Source organism: Tursiops truncatus, chromosome 12 (assembly GCF_011762595.2).
Source record: "Tursiops truncatus isolate mTurTru1 chromosome 12, mTurTru1.mat.Y, whole genome shotgun sequence".
NCBI lineage: Eukaryota > Metazoa > Chordata > Mammalia > Artiodactyla > Delphinidae > Tursiops > Tursiops truncatus.
In genome coordinates this window covers 7,915,489-7,941,265 of record NC_047045.1, presented here as the reverse complement: position 1 = coordinate 7,941,265, position 25,777 = coordinate 7,915,489, and the positions used below count along the sequence as shown (strand labels likewise).

At 37.8% G+C, this 25,777-nt stretch overlaps 1 protein-coding gene and 1 pseudogene across 17 annotated transcripts in view; both read right to left on the bottom strand.

The window, feature by feature from the left end:
* Positions 1–38: 38 nt before the first annotated feature.
* Positions 39–25,777, bottom strand: part of FAM135A (family with sequence similarity 135 member A) — a 123,392-nt gene continuing 97,653 nt past the window's right edge. For 13 of the 17 annotated variants that reach the window (XM_033867392.2, XM_033867393.2, XM_073789330.1 and 10 more), the window contains 7 exons: positions 25,246–25,412; positions 24,037–24,128; positions 23,440–23,537; positions 20,937–21,088; positions 19,226–19,336; positions 7,747–7,860; positions 39–1,431 (listed from right to left, as the gene is read on the bottom strand). In XM_033867392.2, coding sequence (XP_033723283.1) covers positions 1,226–1,431; positions 7,747–7,860; positions 19,226–19,336; positions 20,937–21,088; positions 23,440–23,537; positions 24,037–24,128; positions 25,246–25,412 — 940 coding nt within the window. In that variant the 3' untranslated portion in view covers positions 39–1,225. Of the gene's footprint in view, positions 1,432–7,746; positions 7,861–19,225; positions 19,337–20,936; positions 23,086–23,439; positions 23,538–24,036; positions 24,129–25,245; positions 25,413–25,777 lie in introns of those variants that run through there. The other 4 variants (XR_012324683.1, XR_012324682.1, XM_073789331.1 and 1 more) reach the window with 4 other exon arrangements.
* On the bottom strand, positions 1,439–7,433 carry LOC101327739 (homocysteine-responsive endoplasmic reticulum-resident ubiquitin-like domain member 2 protein pseudogene; annotated as a pseudogene).

Sequence of the window (25,777 nt, the reverse complement as noted above, 5' to 3'; positions counted from 1 at the left end):
TAACTATTCTGAAAATAAGCAAGTGTTTTAGCTGTCCCTCCAGATAGTCATTTGTTCATTTATTAGCAGCAGAGGCAATAACACAATGCTAAAAATAAACATGCATCAGTTGTACAATACACACTTACAAAAGCCTATCTATCCTTAGTGCATTCTTTTTTTCACAAGTAAAACAGGAAAGGAAAATAGTGAATTTAATGCTATTCAGCACCTTGAATAAAGTCAAAAGACTTTACATCTCCATATATCAAAACATTTGCATCTGTATCACCAAACATGTAAATTTAATTATTTTGTTCCATTTGAAACATGAATTATTTTATTTACATTACTCTTTAGTTCAACAAATTTTAACAATATTTAAAAATTATCTAAATTCATAAAAGTAGTTCATAAATTTCAACATTTAATTATTATGTACATACAAGGAAGTCCATGAAAAAAGTTAAAGAAATGTAGTCAGAAAGTTCAAGCAACATTTCCAAATTTAGCAAAATTCCAACCAAATCAAGGCAGAGGGCATTCAAACATTCAAAAATCTCTAGATGCTGCTAACATGAACATGGAAAGTTCCAGTAATAAAAGTCAATATGAGAAATAATGTTGAAATCACCAGTAGAAAATATATTTTAATAGGCATGACATATATTTACTAGCAACAGTAATAATGCTTCTTTTATAGAAAATGTTTATAACGTTGTCATATATGAACTACCCGATTTGAGAGGGCAAAAGAGTTGATTTCAAAAAATATATTTTAGCAGCCATAATTTTACTTCCAGTTAAAACATAGTAAAATGTTAAAAGTAAAATTTATGATTAACTAAATAATACCCCAATACTAGAAAATTTAAAATCCCATGCTATTCTAGCAATAACGGCCTCTAATACAATGTGTCTGATGTGAGGATTGTGGAAAGCCAATAATAAACAATCAGACTTACATATGGGCTTAGAGTTTCACTGAAATACTTATGTAGCAAAATATATGAAAAAGTAATAGAAAAGTAAAAAGATAAAATTAAAAAAATATTGCACAGCCACATTACCTAGAAAGTAAAGTTGATGTTTAAAAAGCTCTAAACATGGATGATATAAATTATCTTCCATATAAAAAGGTATAAATATTTCTTAGAACTTATCAGCATCTACAGTTTAATATAATACATTATCTGAATCACTGTTGAATGAGGTAATTGTCAAGTCTCTACCAATGCATTTAATCCTAATGGAAATATTTGAGGGCAGCAACCAGAAAGAATTTCTCTAAAAATATTTCCGAATCCAGAACAGCTATATGTGCAGCTCTCCCAATGAGTGAATCAGCTGTATTGGGCAATGCATTGATGACATTATACCGAACCAAGTTACAATCCTTGCTTTGCAGAACCGGGCGAAGCAAGTTGTGGATCATTTCTGAATAGATCTGTCCTATTGGAACAAATAGAAAAAAGGAAAATCGGTTCACAAGAAGACCTGAAAAAAAATTCTATGCCAACTTTTATATAATTTATAAAATTTAGTTACATTATTTCCGTTTAAAGCAGAAAATTGTCTTTTAAAAGGTTTTTTTCCCCTTGAATATCACTTTTGAGACTGTTTTAGAGAAAATATAATCACATTATTTATCTAGTCAAGCGAAATAAATTTATCATACATTATTCTTGCCAACTTGATATTTTTAATTAAAAGCAATGAATATAACAGAGCAAATAGTTTTTTTCAACCTTAAGTCAATTATGACTCATTATGAAAGTAAAGGAGCCATGCTGAGACATTCTGATAAGGCAAAATTTAAAACCTCTCAAGAGCAAATACTTTAAAAAAGTTTCCATGGCAGCCAACGTTATTCCACATATTTCCAAATTATCTTGAGAAAGAATAGCAACTTCCCATAATCAGAAGAACAATGTGAGTTTGGCTCATAGGTCAAATTGAGAATTTTTTTTTTTTTTTTTTGGCCTGCAGGTTTATTTAATGCTTCGTTTTGCTTTTAATTTCAAAGTTGTGCTCTTCTCTCCCTCTTTTTGGTTAATTCGTACAATGGATTTATTGAGGGCATGCAGAGCATAGAAGGTAAAGGTTACACACATATGTACACATACAAGCACAAACTGCCTTAAGAGGGGCGAAACAGTTTTTAATGCTCATGCATTACTATATTACTAACAGATGGGTGCTAACACATGTCCATCAAACGTGAATTTCAGGGTAGAGGCAGGATGTAGCCTTGAGGAATGATGAGAAGCGAATAACATACAGAAGCATAATTAGAGAAAGAAGAGAGATGTGCTTAAAAGAGGGATCAATAGAATATAGATTTCATAGAAAACGGTTTTTAAAAATTATTTATTTCTTTTTTTAATTGAAGTATAGTTGATTTACAATATTATATTAGTTTCAGGTGTACAAACATATTGATTCAATATTTTTATAGATTATACTCCATTTAAATTTATTATAAAATATTGGCTCTATTCCCTGTGCTGTACAATATATCCTTGTAGCTTATTTATTTTACACATAGTAGTTTGTATCTCTTCTTGTTTTAAAATTTTATTTATTTTTGGCCGCGTTGGGTCTTCATGGTTGTAAGCGGGCTTTCTCTAGCTGTGGCGAGCGGGGGCTACTCTTCGATGCAGTGCGTGGGCTTCTCATGTTGCGGAGCACGTTTTCTAAGGCATGAGGGCTTCAATAGTTGTGGTGCGTGGGCTCAGTAGTTGTGGCGCGTGGGCTCAGTAGTTGTGGCTTGCAGGCTCTAGAGCGCAGGCTTAGTAGTTGTGGCGCACGGGCTTAGTTGCTCCATGGCACACGGGATCTTCCCGGACCAGGGATCGAACCCGTGTCCCCTGCATTGTCAGGCGGATTCTTAACCACTGTGCCACCAGGGAAGTCCCAGTAGTTTGTATCCCTTAATCTCCTATCCCTATCTTGCCCCTCCCCCATCCCTCTTCCCACTGGGAACCACTAGTTTGTTCTCTGTATCTGTGAGTCTGTTTCTGTTTCATTATATTTGTTTGTTTGCTTTATTTTTTAGAATCCACCTATAAGGGATATCATACAGTATTTGTCTTTCTCTGTCTGACTTATTTCACTAAGCATAATGCCCTCCAGGTCCATCCATGTTGCTGAAAATGGCAATATTCCATTCTCTTTTATGGCTGAGTAGTATTCCATTATGTGGATACACATCTTCTTTGTCCATTCATCAGCTGACGGACACTCAGGTTGCTCTGATGTCTTGGCTACTATAAACAATGCTGCTATGAATACTGGAGTACACATAAGTTTTGGAATTAGTATTTTCTTTGGCTATATGCCCAGAAGTGGAATTGCTGGATCATATGGTAGTTCTATAATGTTTAAAATTTTTTGAAACTCCATACTGTTTGTCACAATGGCTGCACCAGTTTACATTCCCACTACAAATGTACGAGGGTTCCCTTTTCTCTACATTCTCACCAGTATGTGTTATTGTGATCTTAATTTGCATTTCCCTGATGATTAGTGATGTTGAGCAGCTTTTCATGTGCCTGCTAGCCTCTGTATGTCTTCTTTGGAAAAATGTCTATTTAGGTCTTCCGCCCATTTTATAATCTGTTTGTTCATTTTTTTGATGTTGAGTTGCATGAACTGTTTACATATTTTGCCTTACTGGTCATATCATCTGCAAATATTCTCTCCCATTCAGTAGGTTGTCTTTTTGTTTTGTGGATGGTTTCCTTTGCTGTGCAAAAGCTTTCACACTGAAAACTTTATTTAGGTCCCATTTGTTTATTTTTGCTTTTGTTTCCATTGCCTGAGGAGACAGATGCAAATATTGCTATGACTTATGCCAAAGAGTGTTCTGCCTATGTTTTCTTGTAAGAGTTTTATGGCTTCTGTTCTTACATTTAGATCTTTAATACATTTTGAGTCTAATTTTTTTATATGGTGTGAGGAAATGTTCTAATTTCATCTTTTTACATGTAGTTGTCCAGTTTTCCCAGCAGCATTTATTGAAGAGACTATCTTTTCCCCATTGTGTGTTTTTGCCTCTTTTGTCATCGATTAATTGACCACAGGTGCGTGGGTTTATTTCTGGGGTCTTTATTCTGTTCCATTGATCTATGTGGCTGTGTCTGTGCCAATACCATGCTGTTTTGATGACTGCAGTTTTATAGTATAGTCTGAAGTCAAGGAGTGTGATTGTCCAGATTTCTTCTTTTTTTCTCAAGATTGCTTTGGCTATTTGGGATCTTTTTTGGTTCCATATAAATTTTAGGATTATTTGTTCTAGGTCTGTGAAAAATGCCATTGGTATATTGATAAGGATTGCTCTGAACCTGTAAATTGCCTTGGGGAGTATGGACATTTTAACAATATTAATTTTTCCAATCCATGAACATGGACATCTTTTCATTTCTTTGTATCATCTTCAATTTCCTTCATCAATATTTCATAGTTTTCAGAGCATAGGTCTTTCATCTCCTTGGTTAAGTTTATTCCCTAGGTATTTTATTGTTTTTCATGCGATTTTAAACAGGATTCTTTTTTTTGCTTTGTCTTTATCATAGTTCATTAGTACATAGAAAAGCAAATAGTATCATGCCATCCGCAAACAGTGACAGTTTTACTTCTCCCCTTCCAATTTGGATGACTTTTATTTATCTTTCTGTCTGATTGCTGTGGGTAGGACTTCCAATGCTATTTGAATAAAAGTAATGATAGTGGACATCCTTGGTTTGTTCCTGATCTTAGAGGAAATGCTGTCAGCTTTTCACCATTTAGTATGAAGTTAGCTATGGGTTTGTCATAAATGGCCTTTATTGTATTGAGGTAGGTTCCCTCTATACCCACTGTGATGAGAGTTTTTATCATGAATGGCTGTTGAATTTTGTCAAATGCTTTTTCGGCATCTATTTTTTTTTTTTTTTTTTTTTTTTTGTGGTACGCGGGCCTCTTACTGTTGTGGCCTCTCCCGTTGCGGAGCACAGGCTCCGGACGCGCAGGATCAGCGGCCATGGCTCACAGGCCCAGCCGCTCCGCAGCACGTGGGATCTTCCCGGACCGGGGCACGAACCCGCGTCCCCTGCATCGGCAGGCGGACTCTCAACCACTGCGCCACCAGGGAAGCCCTCGGCATCTATTTTTTAAAAAATATTTATTTGGCTGTGCTGGGTCTTAGTTACGGCATGTGTGATCTTCAGTTGCAGCATGCAAACTCTTAGTTGCAGCCATGTGGGATCTAGTTCCCTCACCAGGAATCAAACCCAGGTCCCCTGCATTGGGAGCGTGGAATCTTAGCCACTGGACCACCTGGGAAGTCCCTTTCGGCATCTATTGAGATGATCATGTGATTTTTATCCTTTGTTTTGTTAGTGTGTTGTATCACATCAACTGATTTGCAGATACTGAACCATCCTTGCATCCCTGGGATAAATCCCACTTTTGGTGTATGATCCCTTTAATGCGTTGTTGAATTTGGTTTGCTAATATTTTGTTGAGGATTTTTGCTTCTATGTTCATCAATGATACTGGCTTATAATTTTCTTTTTTTGTGGTGCCTTTGCTTGGTTTTGGTATCAGGGTGATGCTGGCATTGTAGAATAATGTAAGTCTTTCTTCGTCTTCAATTTTTAGAATAGTTTGAGGATAGTTGTTATCTCTCTTCAAATTTTTGGTAGAATTCACCAGTGAATCTGTGTGGTCCTGCACTGTTGTTTGTTGGGAGGGTTTTTTTTTTTTTCTGATTAAATTTCATTACTGGTAATCATATGTTCATATTTTCTATTTCTTCCTGATTCAGTCTTCGGAGATTTTACATTTCTAGAAATGTATTAATTTCTTCTAGGTTGTCCATTTGATTGGTGTTTATTTTTTCATAATTGACCTTTTATTTTAAAAAATTACAGGGAGCAATTTCCAGAATCTTATTTTATAAAAGTCCTGCCTATATCCAACATTTTATATCACTATTAATTCCATTGAAGAGCTGCCTTTTTTTTTTCAAGGTACTAATTCCAATTGATGGGATACATGCCCTTAAATAGAAAGTTTCCATTTATTCAAATGTCAAAATTAAGATTATTGAGAAGTTTATTGCTTTATGGCTGGGCAAGATGCTACTAGCACATTTTAGGTAAATAATATTCTTTGTTAAAAACTATGAGGTCATTCTGTTTAAAACTCTCAGTATAATTCACAGAAAATAGATATATTTATTCAAATTATACATTGAAGGGCTGAGATATTAGCCATAGACATTTATACGTGAAGCAGCTCTTTAAAGAAGACACACAAACAGGTCTGTCTTAGTATAATATACATAATTGAAATTAATAAAACCTGGAAGACCAATATTATGCTATGTTCTGTTAAGGTCTTGAAAAAAAAAATCACACATTTAGTAGTCCATTTGCTTCTCATATGAATGAGAAGCTTTAAGGAAAAACAACACCTCTATACATGATGATGAAAATAAAGTAAACAATGTTTTGAAACTGCACTGTTATTTAAAACACTTTCCTAAATTCAGACCCTCCTTTGCAGCCGGCACAATTTTTCAGGTCTAATTGGCAACCTGGGGAGGCCCCTCTAGTATTCGTGAAGTAAAGAAGGTGGTGATAAAAGACCAAGCTGCTGCCATTAATCCAGGCCTTTGAATTGCACTGGCATCTTCACCTGCATCTTCTCCACTCTCATCTTCAAGCCCATCATCCATAAGACGCTCCATTTCTTCAAGTTCTAGATTGTTTGCATTCTGCACATCATTGTTGACTTCGGCATTATTATTGGGAGCCTGTTGCTGACCTCCTTCTTGCCTAAAATGAAACCATCCAGCTCGGTGTAAACCAGTAGCATGGCTCCCATTACCATGATAAACCGACTAAAAGAGGAATAGAAGTACACAATGCTAGGGAGAACGGCAGCTCGTGAGAACGTGTACATCCAGTCTAGCCAGTCTCGACTGAAGTCTTCTTCGTTTAGCACTGGACCTCCCTGTGCATTCATCTGAACATTCTCATCCATGGGTCGATTTTCTTGGGTCACTAGGTTTGGAGCTGATGAGGGTTCTTCTCCAGGAACATGTGCCACATTTAGAGGCTGTGAAGTAGCAGGCTGGTCTGCGGTGGCATTTGATGTGGCCTGAGCTGAAACTGCAGCTTGATATTGCATATAATACTCATGCGTATACATCTGTTGCCACCACAGCATCTGCAGTGGGCTGAAAGTGGGATACCCTGGGAATCCAGCCGGAACAGCCTGCCCAGGAACCTGGTTGTCTACATTTCCTTGCATTACATATGGGAACTGATGACTAGTAATCTCTTACGATACTTGTATTTTTGTGGCGTCAGACATTGTACTATTCCTCTTTCATTTCTTGATGAGTCCGCTCGCTGCCATCTTTGACTAAAAGTAAAGTACAGCCGAACATGCAGCATGACCATTACTGCAACCACCAATCCCAATAATCCGGAGGAAATTAAAGCATGGATTACTTTTGAGGCAATAAAACGGAGAAGCATTGGTAATTAGATGAGAAAAAGATTTCAAAAGAACAACTACTGTGTCATTGGCCAAAACATCTTACACAGCAAAAGAAAAGAAAGGAAGGATAGCTGTTACTATCAGCGGGTGTAAAAGGAAGTCGAAGGAAAGAGAGGACAACAAAAAGAAGGGAGAAGACAACTGCAAGAAAACTTTGGGAGAAACTCATGTGTAGACGTAGCTCTTTGAAATACTTCTAATATACTTTGTTACCTGACTGTTTGTCCTTTAAAGCTGTCTTGCACATTTCAATGCGGGCAGAATGATAAGGAACATAGCGATCCTGCAGAGAGCCCACTAGTACAACATTTTTGAAATAGTGAAGCCCTGTGAAGAAAAAATACTGAGTTACAGTGCAATAATTAATTAGATTTGAAATAACTTATTAGCATCATATTAAGTGGCCATAAACTTTATTTCCTTGGTAGTACTAAGTTTATGCCTTTTAAAATAACTGATGAATTCTTTCTCCAAATTTCTATACATTCTCTACCAAAATCCCCAGTTTCCTTATATGTAGTTTATGTGCTGATATGAGAAATGTGTGTTTGCACTGAGTGAGAGCAAGGATTGTGGTCTTGGGGGTTAGGGGGAGACTGGATGTGGTTGGCTAAAATTCTATAACAAGTGTTTCATGACGCTTTTACTTTCCAAAGGATATTCATCAATATTTAGGATTATTCCCCAAAGGAACATATATTCTTCCATAAAAACAAACAAAACACCCTATTTAAATCCTTTAAAGCTGACTTTTTACTTTAGGTTTTCATTTGACTGTTGCCTAATATTACTTATATTTTCTCCTTATTTAAGCATGATGTCAAGAGGATAAACACTTCGATTTTTCCAATAAAAATAATGATTTTTTGTGAACCATCCAACAGACTTTTGTCAGGTCTATTTTGTTTTTTTTTAATTTTTCAGTAAACTACGTGAATTTAGGACTTGTGTCCTTGGGGTACTTTGCTAAATAACTCACTTAAGTACTGAAACCACATTCTTGACCTCTTTAATACCGATAATGTTCTAATTACAGTAATGTACTATTTGGCTCAGACTAGTATATACAAAATCAAAATTTTATATGATAATTAAATAAGATACACATCAATAATAGTGACACATTAGAATTGTGTGCGCAGTACAGAGAATTTTGTTCTGGAATGTTCCAGAATAAAACTTTGATACTCTTATGTGCACTGAAATTCAGACTCTTAGAGACAGGTCAATTGTGGGGACTGCTGTGAATCCAGAATATAGGAAGCCTTTGTAGAAGCTCCCTGTCTTTCCTGGAACTTAAGGATCCTAATGATGGGAAGAGCTTAGACTGACACATAGCCAGGTGAAAGAGTATATACCCTCTGTGTCAAATATAACGTATCCCTCCTTTTCCCAATGAGAAGATACTACTTTGTGGCCACTTGAATATATAAAATTCTAGAGATATAAGTGAAATAAGAGAATGTCTATAACAGGAATTAACTCAGTTGAACACACGTTTAAAATATTTTAGAAAGTTTAAGAAAACTTGATCTTTTCCCCTTCATTTTCACATTTCACGAGACAAAGTCATCCCCTTTTGGCATCACGTGATGACAGTCTTCATTGGTGCTACTTTGGGAAATGTCTGTGTGTCCTAGAGCATAGGTCTGTGAACTGGTATACACTTACCCCCAGGGGTAATTTAAGACTCTCCGTGGTGTAGATGGGCATTTACAGCTCTAAGATAATTGATTTCCAGATCCCAACTTCATACGAACACTTTTCTACAAATGACTTTTCCTTCTCCTACTTTACAAGGGAAAGACATTTCTCCAATCTATTTCAGATCTTCTTATGGTATATGGCCCTGCGGTATAAAATCTCTGGGAGAACCAAGCAAAATATGAACGAAGTCTTCCTCTTCCGAAAAGTAAGTCTGATGTTACCGACTGTCTGACAATAAGAAATGGCTGTGCCCGTTAGATCTTATGGCACATATTTTCCATAAATTAAATGAGCTAAGTCTGTGACTCCAGCTGAATATAGTAAAAATATACTATCTCATATGCCAGAAAATACATCCTTTGCAGCTATTTAAAATTATAGAAAACAGTTTTAGGTGTCACCATAAAATTATACAAGGGGATACAAACTCTTCCAAAATTCTTTTGAGGGGTAAACAAGCCAAAAATGTGAAAGCCACGGTCGTATGGTACTTCTTCACTTCTAACCCAGTTATTTTAGGTACTGTACTTTCTGAATCTCTAAGTATAATGCTGTTAAATGAAATTTTATCCCGAACTGCATGAAACCAGCCATGTAACAGCACAGTTGGCTCCTTCTTTTATCTAAAAGGTGTTTATGTGTGTCCTCCATAAAGGCGACCACACTGCACATCTCCGGGGGGGCATCACTCCCATCACATCGACAGGAATGATACTGCACAGCCGGTGGCAGCCTTGCTCAGTAACGGTCACCTCTATACTTCTCCAGAAACCACCAGCATCTTCTATGTCCCCCTCTGTCTTACCTTATGGCTTTCCTGTCTCACTGGGCACACGGAAGCGTCGGAAGGAGCTTCCGCAGACTCTACCTTAACATAAAACCCACCTCCCGCATCTGTACCTTCTCGCTCTGCCCACCCCTGCCTCAGGCCGGCCCTTGCACTAGTGCACTAGGTCCCACTCCTTCTTCCTGTCTGCTTAAGGGCATGCCTCTAGTTGCTGTCCCATCCTTCTCTCGCATCAACAGTTTTCTCTTCTGGATGGATCATTCTTATCAGGATGGAAAATATTACAGTATTATACTTCCCATCTTAAAAAAAAATCAGTCTCTCAATGAATCTGTCCTTGGGCTTTATTCTCCCCTCCAATTCCCTCCCCCCCCCCCCCCCCCCCCATTTCTCGGCACTGCTCTATTTCTATAGTTTACATTATAAGAGTAATAGCCATTACCTTAAAAATTAAATATACTTTTCAAAATAATTCGCGGAGATTCTGTTGTGCTTCTACAGAGAAATGGCACTCAGGCTGAGAATCACTGCTTTAGACCAAGACCCTGGAGAGGAGTACCCATGTCTCCCCAGGTTCAGGCAGCTCGGTGGAGACGAAGCATGCAAACCAACAAAGGGAGAGAAGGGGATGTCCAAGAAACCCTTTAACTCTCAGATTCCATGATGATAAAACAGATACAATCACAGATTCTGACAGTGACATAGATACAAGATATTGTCATATTTTTAAACGTGATTCCCAAGATAGCACTGTACTTTAAAAATGCATTTTAAACTTAGTAATTATTTTAATAATACTCTTTCAACAACAATGTATTATTACTAGTACTGTGCTTCTGTATGGAAGGTTTGCTTTTTGTATTAGCCAAGAACCAAGTCAAACAGACTCTGACCCTTTTTTGAGTCTTCTGGTTTCCGTTCCTGTGTAGCAGTGCTGGCTAGAGAGGGCAGAAACTCAAAGAGAAACATGGTAGCCCCCGAGGCGCAGTGCTGGTGGGAATCATGGCAGCACTTCATCCCAGCTGAAGACAATGTCTGAGGTGTGTATTTGGGGGAGCCTTGTACTGTAGGTTCATCCTCTCTGCACCTGCACTGATTCTACCTGCTCAGAGATGGTCTCGTCCACTGGCCCTCGGGTTAGCACTTCACTCAGCCCAAGGTGACTCATTCTCGGTTGAAAAGTTACCTGTAACTTGGGAAAGTAACACGATTTCCCCATCTATAGAATGAGACAGTTTAACTGGAAAAGTTTCTAAATATTTTAGTTATTTTTCAGGATTGCTAAGAAAAAGATTAAAGTAAATGTTCAGTATTTTTCTGGACTGCACAATTACATGGTTTACGTATGAACGAACACCGTAACAGTAACTTTCACCTTCATTATCTCAGTCTTCCTGATATATATATATATATATATATATATATATATATATATATTTTTTTTTTTTTTTTGCAGTACGCGGGCCTCTCACTGTTGTGGCCTCTCCCGTTGCGGAGCACAGGCTCCGGACGCGCAGGCCCAGCGGCCATAGCTCACGGGCCCAGCCGCTCCGCGGCATGTGGGATCTTCCCGGACCAGGGCACGAACCCCTGTCCCCTGCATTGGCAGGCGGGCTCTCAACCACTGCGCCACCAGGGAAGCCCTTCCTGATATTTTTGGCTGCTCATTTTTTTTCTGAAAAATTTAATGAGTTTTAAAGCAATTCATATTGACTCATCTCTGGTTACTTTCTGGAACTGGCAAAAATAGCAGTTCTGCACTGGTGGCTTTGCACTCCAGGGAACATTTAGCAGTGTCTGGAGACAACGCTGTTTCTCACAAGCAGGGGGTGGGGTATGTGAGGTGCTAATGGGTGTGTGCTCTACTGGCATTTAGTGGGTAGAGGCCAGGGATGCTGCTAAATATTCTACAATGCACAGGACAGATCCTGACAACACAGAATATCCAGCCTAGAATGTCAAAGTGCTGAGGCTGAGAAACCCTGTGCTTTCTAAATGGACATAGTCTACTCAATATTAAACTATTCTTATTTTTACTCATTTATTTTAAATACATTTGAAAGAATTTGCTTCCTAAAATAATGTAAGCTGCTGCTGATGCTTTCCTACACTTTCAGAAACAAAATACAAATGTTAATTACAAATCAAGTGATACCTATTACTAAACACCTCTGTAATCTGCTGGAAGAAAAGATTGTCTTGTACCATAGTAGCACAGCAGGAGACTTCTTTAATTGTTATATTTTATTTGTCAGAATTCAACAACTGGTTAAGAGATTCTAAGCAGATGTTTTTAGGAAGATCTTAAAATGAGGATACTTTGTTCTTGAAATTCCAACAATGGGTAGATTGTTCTTTGGCTCTTTTTGAGCCCTCACCAAGGAATACAGGAGAGCCCCTGAGCCTTCTCTCTATGTAATCTTGACTACTCAGCACTGCTGTCACCTCATCTAGGTACAGTATACTGTTTACCTTCCACGTTGCTCTAGGTTCCTTCATCTTTCTTTCCCTTGATATTCAATGAGGACATGCTAGCATGCTGCAACTATATTGTGTAAATTATTGATATATTCTATCAGCAATCTGTAGGATGCTACAGGTTTTTTAGTTAAAATTAAAAGCTGCTATAAAATTTAATCATTGTTATCATATGATATTGCTTATATGTGGCATCTAAAAAAAAGGGTACAAATGAACTTATCTATAAAGCAGAAATAGAGTTACAGATGTAGAAAACAAACTTACGGTTACTGGGGGGAAGGGGAGGAGGGATAAATTGGAAGATTGGGATTGACATATACACACTACTATGTATAAAACAGATAACTAATAAGGACCTACTGTATAGCACAGGGAACTCTACTCAATACTCTGTAATGGCCTATATGGGAAAAGAATCTAAAAAAAGAGTGGATATATGTACATGTATATCTGATTCACTTTGGTGTACACCTGAAACTAACACAACACTGTAAATCAACTAGAGTGCAATACACATTTTTAAAAATTTAATCATTGTTTATAATTGTAATGCCTTAATCAAAAAAGATAATTTCCTTTTAAACGTAACATTTCTGTAGCCCTCTACAATATCTATTCTGTTCACAAAACAACAAAGGCAATTCACACTTAATAAATACCTGATTTTTACAAAAAGATAACATTTCTTAATTGCTTTAGAAATCACTCAAATTACTTCAGGCTTTTAAATGCTTCCTTAATTTTAAAATAATGAATAGCTTTTGATTAAGGAACGCTATTAACCAATGATATGTTGCAGAGAAAAAGACTGTTTCAAAATGAAGACCCACAGGGGAGTCTTTGCTTAAATAAACAAGGGAAGAGGGTAGAAGGCTGGATTTTGCTTTAGACAGGTGATTTTATGCGTTCTCAAAAGAATAGGAAAATGGCCATTCAGAAGAAACAGAAGCAATAATTGGATCAGGGCATCAAAGACTTTATAGCTTTAGCAGAGTAAAATATAAAAGAACAGTTATCTCTAGGGCTCTTGATTGTTTAAAAATATCTGAGAATAGCAAACTGGCTACGTAAATTGGTTAAGTAAACACTGCTCTATGTTTTCCTGTTTTATTTACTTATGTTTCTGATGTGAACCCATATATTTCTACTTTGTGAATAAAGAATTTTATGTACATATACAGGTGTAGCAGTTTCCTAGGAATTGACTACTCATTTCTCATAATCCTTTAGATGATTAAAAAAAGGAAAAAAACAGCTCAGAGAGACCTGTTCCAACTCCCATGACAGTATTATAATTTTAAAATCAATTAATGAATATTTGTTAACATTTAAAACTACAATTAGGATAACCGTCTCAAGTTCTTGAAAGTATACGTCACTGGCTTAACACGACCTGGTCTGACCACGCATGATGGCTGTGGTACCAGCTTCTGGGCTGAGGCGGCGTCTGGCCACTCTGGGCATCTGTGTCCTCACACGCAAAGTGGGGCAATGGGGCTCCTACTTCATAAGGTTAAACACACTCACGTGTATGACATGCTTGGGTGGCACCTGGAATACGGTATGTGCCTTGTGTGTTGGCTATTATTTATTTCTATATTTAGTATTATTTAATGTACTAGTTATTATTAGAAAACATAGTATGCTTTCATGCTATGTTCCATAATAATACTAATTCAATTCAGGTGTATACTAATAAATTCATTTCTAGCTATAAGTAGAAATCTTAAAACACAAAAACAATTTTAATAAGTCATTTGAACAATTTTTATAGCTAGTAATATTGACAGTTCTGCTAAAAAAAAACCTCCTAAAATAGATTTATGATGTTAACGTGACAGCAAATTTCTATAATCTATAATACTAATACTATTTTAGTTCAGGCACCTCTTCATTTAGAGCTATTTTTACCAACTAATATTTACTGAGTTTCGTGCTATTCAGACCATAATCATTTTACATGAATTATCCATTCAACCTTTAATGGTCTTGTGAGGAAGATACTATTATTCCCATTTTACCAATGAAGAAACAGAATTACTTAATATTTAGATCAAGTAACCTTTATCAGTGTCTCAGCTAAAACTAGTATCTATGTGTGCCTTCAAAGTTTGTCTCTTAAACAGTGCTACACTGGTACAACCGGGGGGGGGGGGGAGATGAAAGTCCTGCCATGCATTAAAAGGCAAATAATAAATTAATAACCTGTAAGGAAAAGTTTTAACTAATCCTTAAAAAATAACTCAAGTACAAAAGACCTACTCATATCTACTAATAATTATAAACTTAGTGATACAAGTATGTGTTCAGTCAGTTGGGAAATGGCATGAATTACAGAATTTTTACAGTAGCAGCACCGGTACAAACTCCATGGCTACTCACAATGCTATACACATAGCTACACGTAATGGTTCTAGTCAGGGTAAGTTTTTCTCACATGAGAACTACGTGATGTATTTGATTTTGTAGGAATATCTTGTGGTTTTGTGAATCAAGTATGTATTTCTGTGTACTGTAAATACCTTACTGTTGTTACTTTTTACCCTTAGAAACAAAATCCCAAAACTCCACCTACAAAAGAACTTTTCTTTCACTGATTCTAATAACAGGCGACACATGAAATAACCATTCCCAATTCTCTTTCTCATATTGACAGCAGTATTTAAGGCAGAATCTTGAAAAGGTTAAAACAAGACTCAAACGAAGCGGGCTGTATTCAATGACTAAATCTGTCTAGTGTTCGTATCAAATGTTTCAAGAGCAGGATGGAAGACATGATGAGAGGAATGAAGATGAAAAGTGGATTTAAAAGGCCAGGGCTTAAGTTTACAAGTTCAAGCTACTTCAGCCTTCACCAAATACATGGGTTTGATTTTCAGCTTACCGTACAATATTTGACCTGCTTTTGGATACCAAACATAATATTGAAAAGATCACTCATTGATTCAGTGGGTTGACAGCGAACGCCTACTAGGAAGAACTACTGTGAATGCTGAGGGTATGTCGGGGGGCGGGTGGGAAAGGGTTGTCATGACAGATCCCACTTAAGGAAAAAAGGCTGAGATACATAAAAATGACTGACATGAGACAAGCTATAACGGCTATGATAAAAGAGGTTCATATATAATGTTATAGCAGTTCAGAGATGACGTTAACAATCTTGGGATGTGTTATGCAAAGAAAAGAAGTGGGGTCAATCGAGGATGACACTGAGGTGTTTCAAACCAAGTAATCTAGAGGACAGAGTAACATTTAGAAAAGGTCAAAAAAAAAGAGGCAGCAGAAGAAGAAACTGTCAATTTTAGACACATTTAGTTTGAAATATAAGCACAGATATGTAGCAGGCAAGTGAGGAGTGGAATTCATTACTGTCGTCAGTCCTGAGACATGAGATTTGGGATATGAAGGCATGTGCTGGTACTCTGCCAGCAGAGGCACACCGAATCAGATAGGGCATCAAGGAAAGCTCCGGAGAGCAGGTGGTGCTGGAGTGTAATTTTAGAAGATGAAGAGAATCAGTGCTACACAGATGGGCAAACGCACGGAGAGGAATGGTGGCAGAAGCAGCATGGTGAAGGCGAGGAAGCACAAACACGTGAAAAGTGACTACAGCAAAGGATGCCCGTCTGCAAAGAGGAGGGTACAGAGCACATGAAAGGACCAGGAGCCAGATTATACAGGATTTGATGCCCTAAGCCATGGACTCTACACGTCATCCTGAGAACTAGAAGGTACTCTGGAGGATTTTTGAACAGGACCAATACGGTCTGATTTAATTTTTAGAAAATCATTTCATCCAATGAGGAAGTGAGACAGAGGAGAAGGGGGGCATACAGGAGGCAGGGTAACCAGTTTGGAGGCCACAGTGATCATCTAAGTGAAGGTGATGGAGGCTGGACGAAGGCAGTCACAGAGTAAGGAAAGGGAGGCTCCACCAGGGCCAAGCAGGCTGGACGTCGCAGGGATTGGTAACTCAGCAGATGGGGGAAAGGGAGAAAGAGAAGTCAAGAACGACTTCTAAGTTTCTGCCTGGGTAGATGCAGAGAAGCCAATCTGAGGGGAAACAGGAGGTGTCTGAGCACACTGCACAGGAGGCACCCATGAGACATCTAAGTGAATATACTCTGAAGGCAGCTGCACACACAGGTCTAGGTATGCTGATGCTTGCAGGCCAACAGAAGGAAGTAGGAAAGTCCTTGCTTGACGGCCTTGACTTTCACAGATAGAACAGGAAACAGAGCCATTTGTGGAAGTGCAGGCAGCAGCGGTAGTTTAAGTCTGAGGAAAAGAGGTGAGAAACTTTGAAGGGAATGAGTAGAAAGCTACTAAGAGATAACCAGACAGGGAAGCCACGGATCTACAGCAGTAGTGATGTGCACGTCTGCGTGTCCTTTGTGGCAGAGCTCAACAGGCTAGGTGAAGAAGCGGTAGTACAGGTTTGCTAGTTGGCTACGATAGAAAGCAAAGGGTGACAGTGTATGAATGATGAAAGTGATAATTCAGAGTCTGAGATGGGTCAGGAAGGGGATGAAACCCTGAGGCACAGGGTCATCTTAGGAAGATGGAGTAGGGATCTTAACTAAGTCTAGAAAGCAGGCGAGAATAAGGGAGTGAGAGAGAAAGGACAGGCTGTTAAAGTGACAGAGTGGAATATTGGTTGAAATTTCTGGGTGGAGTGTAGCCATAGGTAAGGGTTCACAGTGGAGTGGAATAGAAGTTTACCAGAGTTGAGAAAGGCTCTGTAATGCTTCGTGAATCATCTAAAGGGTCGGCTCATCAAATTACCAAAAATGATGCCAGGATTAAGTATATTAAGGTTCAAGAAAAATATCTTTTCCGGGCTTCCCTGGTGGCGCGGTGGTTAAGAATCTGCCGGCCAATGCAGTGGACACGGGTTCCAGCCCTGGTCTGGGAAGGTCCCACCTGACGCGGAGCAACTAAGCCCGTGAGCCACAACTACTGAGCCTGCGCTCTAGAGCCCACGAGCCACAACGACTGAGCCCACGTGCCACAACTACTGAAGCCTGTGCGCCTAGAGCCCATGCTCCACAACAAGAGAAGCCACTGCAATGAGAAGCCCACGCACCGCAACAAAGAGTAGCCCCCGCTCGCACAACTAGAGAAAGCCTGCAAGCGGCAACGAAGACCCAATGCAGCCAAAAGTAAAATAAATAAATTAAAAAAAAGAAAATCATACAATTAAAAAAGAAATATGTCTTTTCCTAAGCATAACTGTGTAATAAATATTTGTCAATGATGTCAAAGTTCTCACTGCAGATGCAAGGAAGGCGCAGGAGAGCATTATACTGAAGACGACGAGAAGGCTGAGGCTCAAAGAAGCAGTTTCACGTGGCGGTGGAGAAGTCACGACTGGGAGGGATGGAAAGCAAGAGGACGGGCTCCCGCTCTAGGTGGGCCTCAGTAACTGAGGAATCAAGAAATCCAGCTGCTTCTATGGCAGGCCTGTGTGGTCTGGACTGCTGCCTTTTTTTTTTGGTAAATAAAGTTTTTTTTGAAATGCAGCCGCACTCACTAGCTCATGTGTTGTCTATAGCTGTGTTTGGGCTACAGTGGTATGTTGAGTGGTTACAACTGAGATCCTACGGCCCACAAGCCAAAATGTTTACTATCCAGCCCTTTAGCAAAAAGTGTGCCACCCTCTGCTCCACAGCCGGGGGAGTGGGCAGGCGGGGGCGGGCTGGGGAATAGCCAGCTTTCAGTTATGGCTCCACTTTCAGCAGGAAGTGGCGATCACATTCTTTGAGGAAGGTACAGATGAGGGCAGTCTCTTCTCCTCAAGCGGAGACCTCAAAGGACACAGTGGAAAGAATGTGCCGGGAATCTGTGAGTGCGAGGATGAGTCCAGGAGAGAGGAAAGCTCACAGGCGAGGTCACTTACAGAGCGTGAGAATGAATGGCCAAGGACCAGCTGGGGACTTCCGGGAGTAAAAGCTTAGAATACACATGCAAGATGGGGAATACATTTAATAACTGGTTAATGAGAGATGAGTAACAAGATCCATCTAGTGGTGAGAATCTGAAGAAGGAATAACTATTAATGGTTTCGTTTCTGACATTTTCCAGAAATGCTTATAATAGGAAAGTAAAAAAAAAATGTGGCAGTTTAAAACAAAGGCTGAGGACTGGGGTTGGGGGTAGCTAGAAGGACAGGAGGGCTAGGACATGCAGAGGCCTAGTTCAAGAACTTAACTTATAGCTGGTATGAATTATAAAGGCCAAAATTTTTAGGATAACTTCAAAGTAGCTGTGCACCTCACAAAAAAATAAATACAATCATGTAAAAAAAAATTAAAACATGCTATCAACTGCTTAGTTCTGTGAGTCTATTTCACTATTAAGAAATAACAACTGACTGATGTTTTTTTAATCACCAGAAAGACATGTTGATAATTGATTTGTTAAAGGTTTATTTATTTACTTATTATTATTATTATTATTTTTTGCAGTATGCGGGCCTCTCACTGCTGTGGCTTCTCCCGTTGCGGAGCACAGGCTCCGGACGCGCAGGCCCAGCCGCCATGGCTCATGGGACCAGCCGCTCTGCGGCATGTGGGATCTTCCCAGACTGGGGCACGAACCCGTGTCCCCTGCATCAGCAGGCAGACTCTCAACCACTGCGCCACCAGGGAAGCCCAAAGGTTTATTTTAAAAAAGGTTTTCAAGTGAGTGTTTTCAAAACTGTTTCTATATACTTACCGGCTTTATTACTAAGCTTGTATAAGAAAGTCTGGCGAGGGTCTGAATGATCTCGACATGTCAGTTGCAAAAGAGAACCTGATTTTTTCCATTTCTGCATAAACCACAGACCTAGAGAGTTATAAATGGTATGTGATATGTGAGAGTTATAAACCGGAAATACATAGTACCATATGCCAACGTTATTCATTCTAATATATATATTTCACTTCAAAATATATCTCCCAAATTAGCATTTTGTTGGCGAATAAAAAATATATTTGCAAAATATTTCCATTTTCTGATAACAAATATAAACACGCAGACACACAGAGGTTAACGATGGGTTAACGGTGGTTGACAGAGGGCTTGTTGTTTATTTCTACTTCATTAGGTAATGAAATAGGTAATGGTCTATGAAGAACACATTTGGGAAAATCATACCTTTAGATATACTTGTTCAAATTATAATGAAGCAGAGGGGGAGTAAACTTTAAACACAGTAGTAGATCCACATGCCTGAGCACGGCGCCTTTAGACAATCACAGGTCAGTCATGGGAGACTGACTGGATAAGGACCAACTCTAAGGATGAGCAACTGGATAATGTTTTCTAGTAACAGCTGAATGTAATTTCAGTGTCATATTTAATTGTATTTCTTTATATTACCAGTTACCCGTATTTAAGTGCATCTTCCCCTTAAGTGAAACCTCAATCACTCTGGAGCTGGTTTTCAAGATTGTAGACTACTCATTTCTACTTTTGTTGATTCTATTACTGAGGTGAACAGGGGAGGAAGAGAGGGTAAAAACCCTTTAACTGATTAAAGCTGCCAACTGAAAGTCTACCTGGGGAAAAGTTTAGTGAAGAAAGAAATTCAAAAGAAAGAAATTCAAAGTACTGCATCCGAGTCATACTGGGTTCTATTTTGTACTACTTATGGATTTCATTTTTCTCAAGCCCTCTTCTTGAAACTGTAAAAATCTACAACTAGCTAGATTTTGAATACCACCACTTGAAATGGGATACAAAGGAAAATGGTATGGTTTATTTGTCAATGAAAGAAGTAGAAGAGAAAATGGAAATAAGAGTTTCAAGGCTCAATGAAAAAAAGTCAGAATGAAATCTAATTCTTACAATGGGAATCAATTGACTAAATTATAAAAGCCATTTTAAAATTCTAATGGAAAAACAAAGCCAAATAAAGGGCAAATCAAGTATCAGATCCTTCTTAATGAGCATATTTATTCTAATCAAAATTGGGGTCTTAATTTTTACTTTAATTTCTTTTAAAAGTTTAGAATTTATTTTCTCATAATATCCCTTTATCACTATCAAACCAAAATCAGAGTTAATGTTCTATATAAAACATTTTATAACTTTAAAATGTATTAAGCATAGGTATTTGTTATCTGCTCAACTAACGGAACAACAAAATAGCCTGTTTATAAGACTAACATTTACTGAAAATATTTAAACAGTTTAACGATAAAAAGGGAAAAAATGCTGTTGTGACTTGACAAATATCTCAATATGACATCATTTTCTGAAATGAGTTTTGTCAGCTTATTTCACGTGCATGACAAAATAGAAAAATAGATACATCTTTTGTTTCATGAAATTCCAAGTACATGACAAATCTGCTCTAAAATAAACACCAGAAAATATTAAATTTGTATTTAAATCTTCTCTCCACGCCATAATTTTTGTACTGGACAATAAAACTTCTTACCTGTATTAACAAGAGCACTGCTGTTGTAGAGCGTACCAAGGTGAGGTCCAGAGAGTGATAGAAAGGTATGAAGTTTGTCAAGGTAATATTTAAACCGTGGCCTTGTAAGCACTGAACGGATTATTAAATTGCCCAACGAATGTCCAATAAAGCTATAAGAGAAACAAAATGACATTTCTCCCATAGTATTAGTTTAAAAAAAAATAAAAGCTGCTATCACTGTACATAGACGTGAAATACTAAGCATTTAAAATGTTCTAATATGTTTTAAAACTATGGTTTGATACTCTGAAATGACATAACTTACATTTTGAAGCAAAAAATGTGAGAATGTAGCAGAAAATTCCTATTATTATAGAGTTTGCATACTTACTCTATAGAAATAGGATACTACTTATCAGAAAACTCCTATTATTATAGAGTTTATATACTTACTCTATAGAAATAGGATACTACTTACCAGAAAATTTTTACTCCTAGTTCGTAAATACTTAGAAAGAAATACATTTTAAAAGCGCTAATACATTGACTAGATGATAAATTTGCATCTTTAGGTACACACACCAATTATTTACCTGTCAAGTCATGATTTAAAACAAAATAATGAAGTTATACGTATAAGCATGATTTAGGAGACATTATATCCCCATTTCTCTTATTCTCTGGTCCACACTCCAAGGTGGGGAGTTCTCTAAGTACTTTCAAGCCACAGGAAAAAAAAATGTGCATTTTCTGACAGTAAGTCTAAAATTATACCAAAAGAATAACTAATACTTATAAAGCTTTTCACCTTTATTAAGGAATAGTTTAAATCAAAAGAGCCTTTTTGCCTACCATTATTTTATGATAGACAGTATATGAATCCCTCGGGACAATTAACAGTGAAAGAAAGGCTGAAAGCTGTCTTAAAAGTGGTTTACAGATATAACTAATTTACAGACATAACTAGTGAGAAGCTGCAAACTTCCTGAAGCTGTGAAGTAAAGTTTGATAACGAACAGTCCTCATTCAACCAAATCAAGCTTTTGGATAATGGTTGATTATAACTGACCATCTAATCTAGAAGAGGGCCTACTTTCGTGGATGAATAAAAGAACTGAAAAAATAGACTTATTTTCTCATCATAAAATAACAAATTAATAAAAGGAATACAAGATGACTATAGAAAATTTAGTAAACAGATGAAAAATCCATAAATGAGAATGACTAGAACAAGAAAACAATCTCTCTCCACCCTCCACATACTTGCATCTCCCACCATATTTTAACAGAAATCTGTTTTTAAACGGTGACTTCAAATAAAAACCTGCTCTCTCTGTTCTCTGTCCCTACTCTGTACTTCCAAGAGGAAGCAAACTCTACAAAAGCCTAGAGTATAAAGAGCCAGCTTCCTCCTCTAACCCAGCTGGGATATGAAACTCATCAGTTTACTCTTCTCTTTTTGAGGCAGGAAGATTAGTTTTGACTTTTTCTTTAATTCTTACTGGACTAGAAGAAACAAATGCTTTTCTCTCCCCCATGTCTATTCACAACATCTGTGATTAAATAATAAGACATGTTGATTTGATCATCATCTCCTGCTTGTGGAAAGCTGACTCTCAAAGTATAGTCATGACATGTTGAAAGTATTTTTACAGTTTCATTTTTTAAATATATATCCATTTCCCTATAACCTTTCTTTTTGGTAACAGCTTTACTGAGATATCATTCACATACCATACAATTCAGACGTTTAAGGTGTACACCTCAACGCTTTTTAGTGTATTTACGGAGTAGTGCAGCCATCACTACAAGAAATTTTAGAATATTTCACCACCTTAAAAAGAAACCCTACATTCTTTTTTTTTTTTAAATAATTTTATTTATTTATTTTTGGCCATGTTGCGTCTTCGTTGCTGCGCGCAGGCTTTCTCTAGTTGTGGCGAGTGGAGAGGGGCTACTCCTTGTTGCGGTGCGCGGGCTTCTCACTGCGGTGGCTTCTCTTGTTGCGGAGCATGGGCTCTAGGCGCGCAGGCTTCAGTAGTTGTGGCACGCGGGCTCGATAGTTGCGGTTCGTGGGCTCTAGAGCGCAGGCTCAGTAGTTGTGCACAGGCTTAGTTGCTCCGTGGCATGTGGGATCTTCCCGGACCAGGGCTCGAACCCGTGTCCACTGCATCAGCAGGCGGATGCTTAACCACTGCACCACCAGGGAAGTCCAACCCTACATTCTTTAGCTATCACCGCCCCCCCCCCCCGCCCCCCACTATCTCCCCTCTCCCCCAGCCCTAAGCAGTCACTGATCTGCCTCTATCTCTATAATTTTGCCAATTCTGGACAATTCATATAAACAGAATTATATAATATGTGGTCTTTCCCTAAAATCTTTTTATTTTTATTCTCTTTAAATTAGAGTTGCGGTATCCTATATTTCAGAATAGGACAACAAAATTACCAGAAATTCTGTGTGATTTTTTTATAATTCATAAAGATATAAAAACCATTTATGTAATATTATAGAAGTTACCTTATTTTTGAGACTGTTAGACTATATATCTGAATATATTGTATTATCTCGTCCAGAAGGCGATCAGTCATGCTATCAAAATCAGCGAAAGTATCATTCTAAACAAAAGCGAAATAGATACGTTATATACTGAATATGTGTAATTACATAAAACACTGAATATAAACATTATTTTTAATTTAGGTATTGAAAATATGGTTAAAGACCAGTGGTTTTTAAAGAAGTTAGTGAATGTAATATTCATTATATTAAAATGAACAAGTAGTGAATTTCTAGGGAAAAAAAAGGCTCACTGTTCTTAACACTTCATTTAGGTAATCGTTTAGTCCACTATCAACACTGAACATAAGGTTATTTATAATGGTTTAATTAAAATATTTGCACAGAATGTGAAATCCTAGGAATTTTGCACATGTAAAAAGCTCATAAATCAAACTGTAAATCGCTTCTACTTCCTTAGGCTACGCATTAATTGTTAAACTTCATAGAAGTCAGAAAAATTATATCTACTACTACAGGCGTTTCGCAGTCAGCAAATATTTAGGTAGAAACTGGTAGAAAAATGTGTGCTTCCACCGAAAACACAGCTATCTGTACCTGATTTCTCTCAGACATAAGAAAATCAATTCTTTCCCCAGGCAGTCCAAGTTCAATGTAAGTTTTTACTAACCGGAGATCTGCACTGTTACCTAGAAAATGAAGAAAATCAAAGTTATACCTAAGGGACGAGATAAAGCAAAAGGTACAATGCGCACCCTCATACTCTGTTACACTTCTTGGGGACAAGCGCAGGCCTACGCCAGCTGTGAAGAGACAAGGCCCTGGGAACCAGAATCCTCAGTGTCTATTTCACAGCAGATTTCCATCAGCTGGCAATGGCCTCCAACAGCCTGTCTCTTCAGAGGTCTGGTCGCATTGATGCTCTCGCCACCGCCCCCGTCCCCCCAGCAGTGTGTCTGTCTTCCTCCCTATAACATGGGACAGTGTGTTTCTTGAAGATTTCAAAGAGGAATTTACCAGAGATTCTACTGGGCCAAGAAGCCTTTCTTGGAGGATAATTCTTTGAAAATTTTATTAGTGGGGGGAAAGAGGTTAGTATTAGAGATCTTTTATTCCTTGAGTCACGGTTTTGTTTTTCTTAAAGAAAAATCTCCAATTTCATAAGAATTTACTAGCTCAGACCTGTGTTTAGCATTTTTATAATCCATAAAATCTTTTGTCAATTTGTTGCTACAGAATCACCTTATAACACAGTAGTAGTCTGCTAGTCCAGAGATATTTGGTGTCTTCTAACATAGCTCCTAACCAAGAAAAATAGGCTGTTGAGTAACCGAAACAGCTGTCACAAAACCACAGCAGTGAAACAAGGTATTAAGAAGTTAAGTTATACCCTGATTAATCAGTGAATCTTTAATTCTTAGGTATTGATTTTTCTTGTCCATAAGGTTTAAAGCAGCAAGCTAAAAGGGAAGCAGAAAGATGATCAAAGGGAGACAAAATGATTGCCACGAGGTGACAGCTGACAAAAATAATAAAGAGAGAGAAGACAGAAAAATCCGAAGTTAAAATAAATAAAATGTTGGCGTGTGGATGTCAATTCCATGGAAAATTTACTTTACAAAGAAATCTAATATTATACTCAGCAAAATTAAGCACATCTCTGTTTTAGAGAGTATTTAAGATTTAATTAATATCAGCAATTCAGAAATCTTTTTTCAGGTCAAAGATTAAAATAAAACTAAATGAGATCTACTAGGAAAAGAAAAGACTGAGATGCTACGGGTTACACGTGCAGACGTTACGTACCGTCCAGGCCGTGCACACACACAATGAGATGGACTCCGCCTTCGGAACAACCCTCTTCCTCCTCTTCCACACAGAAATAGGGCACTGAGGACGCCAGAAGAGGGACATCGCTGTACATGAACCCGGGGAGCTTAAGGTGCTTCAATTCTTCTTTCGCCTGAAGGAAGCTGAAGCAAAACAGTGTAAAAGACATTCGTTACTAAGTATTATATTCAGTTTTTAGAACCCAAAAGATAATCTGCTGCATTTAGAGAACTGCAGAAGAGGAAACCCAGAAATATTTGATTTTAAATAATGAAAATATGTGGGCTCACCTAAATGATTTAGCAATCAGAGAGTACTTTTTTTTTTTTTTTTTACTATTTCTTAGTACATATTCTGATCAAATACAATGAGTATTTAAAGCCTGACATCACTTAAAAATATTCTTTTAAACTTGAAATCCACTAAGAAAACACTGGGAATGGAGTTATGCTTTCTGCTGAATTTTATACTGTATGCATAGAAAAGACGGGAGAAGTACTGCACAGAG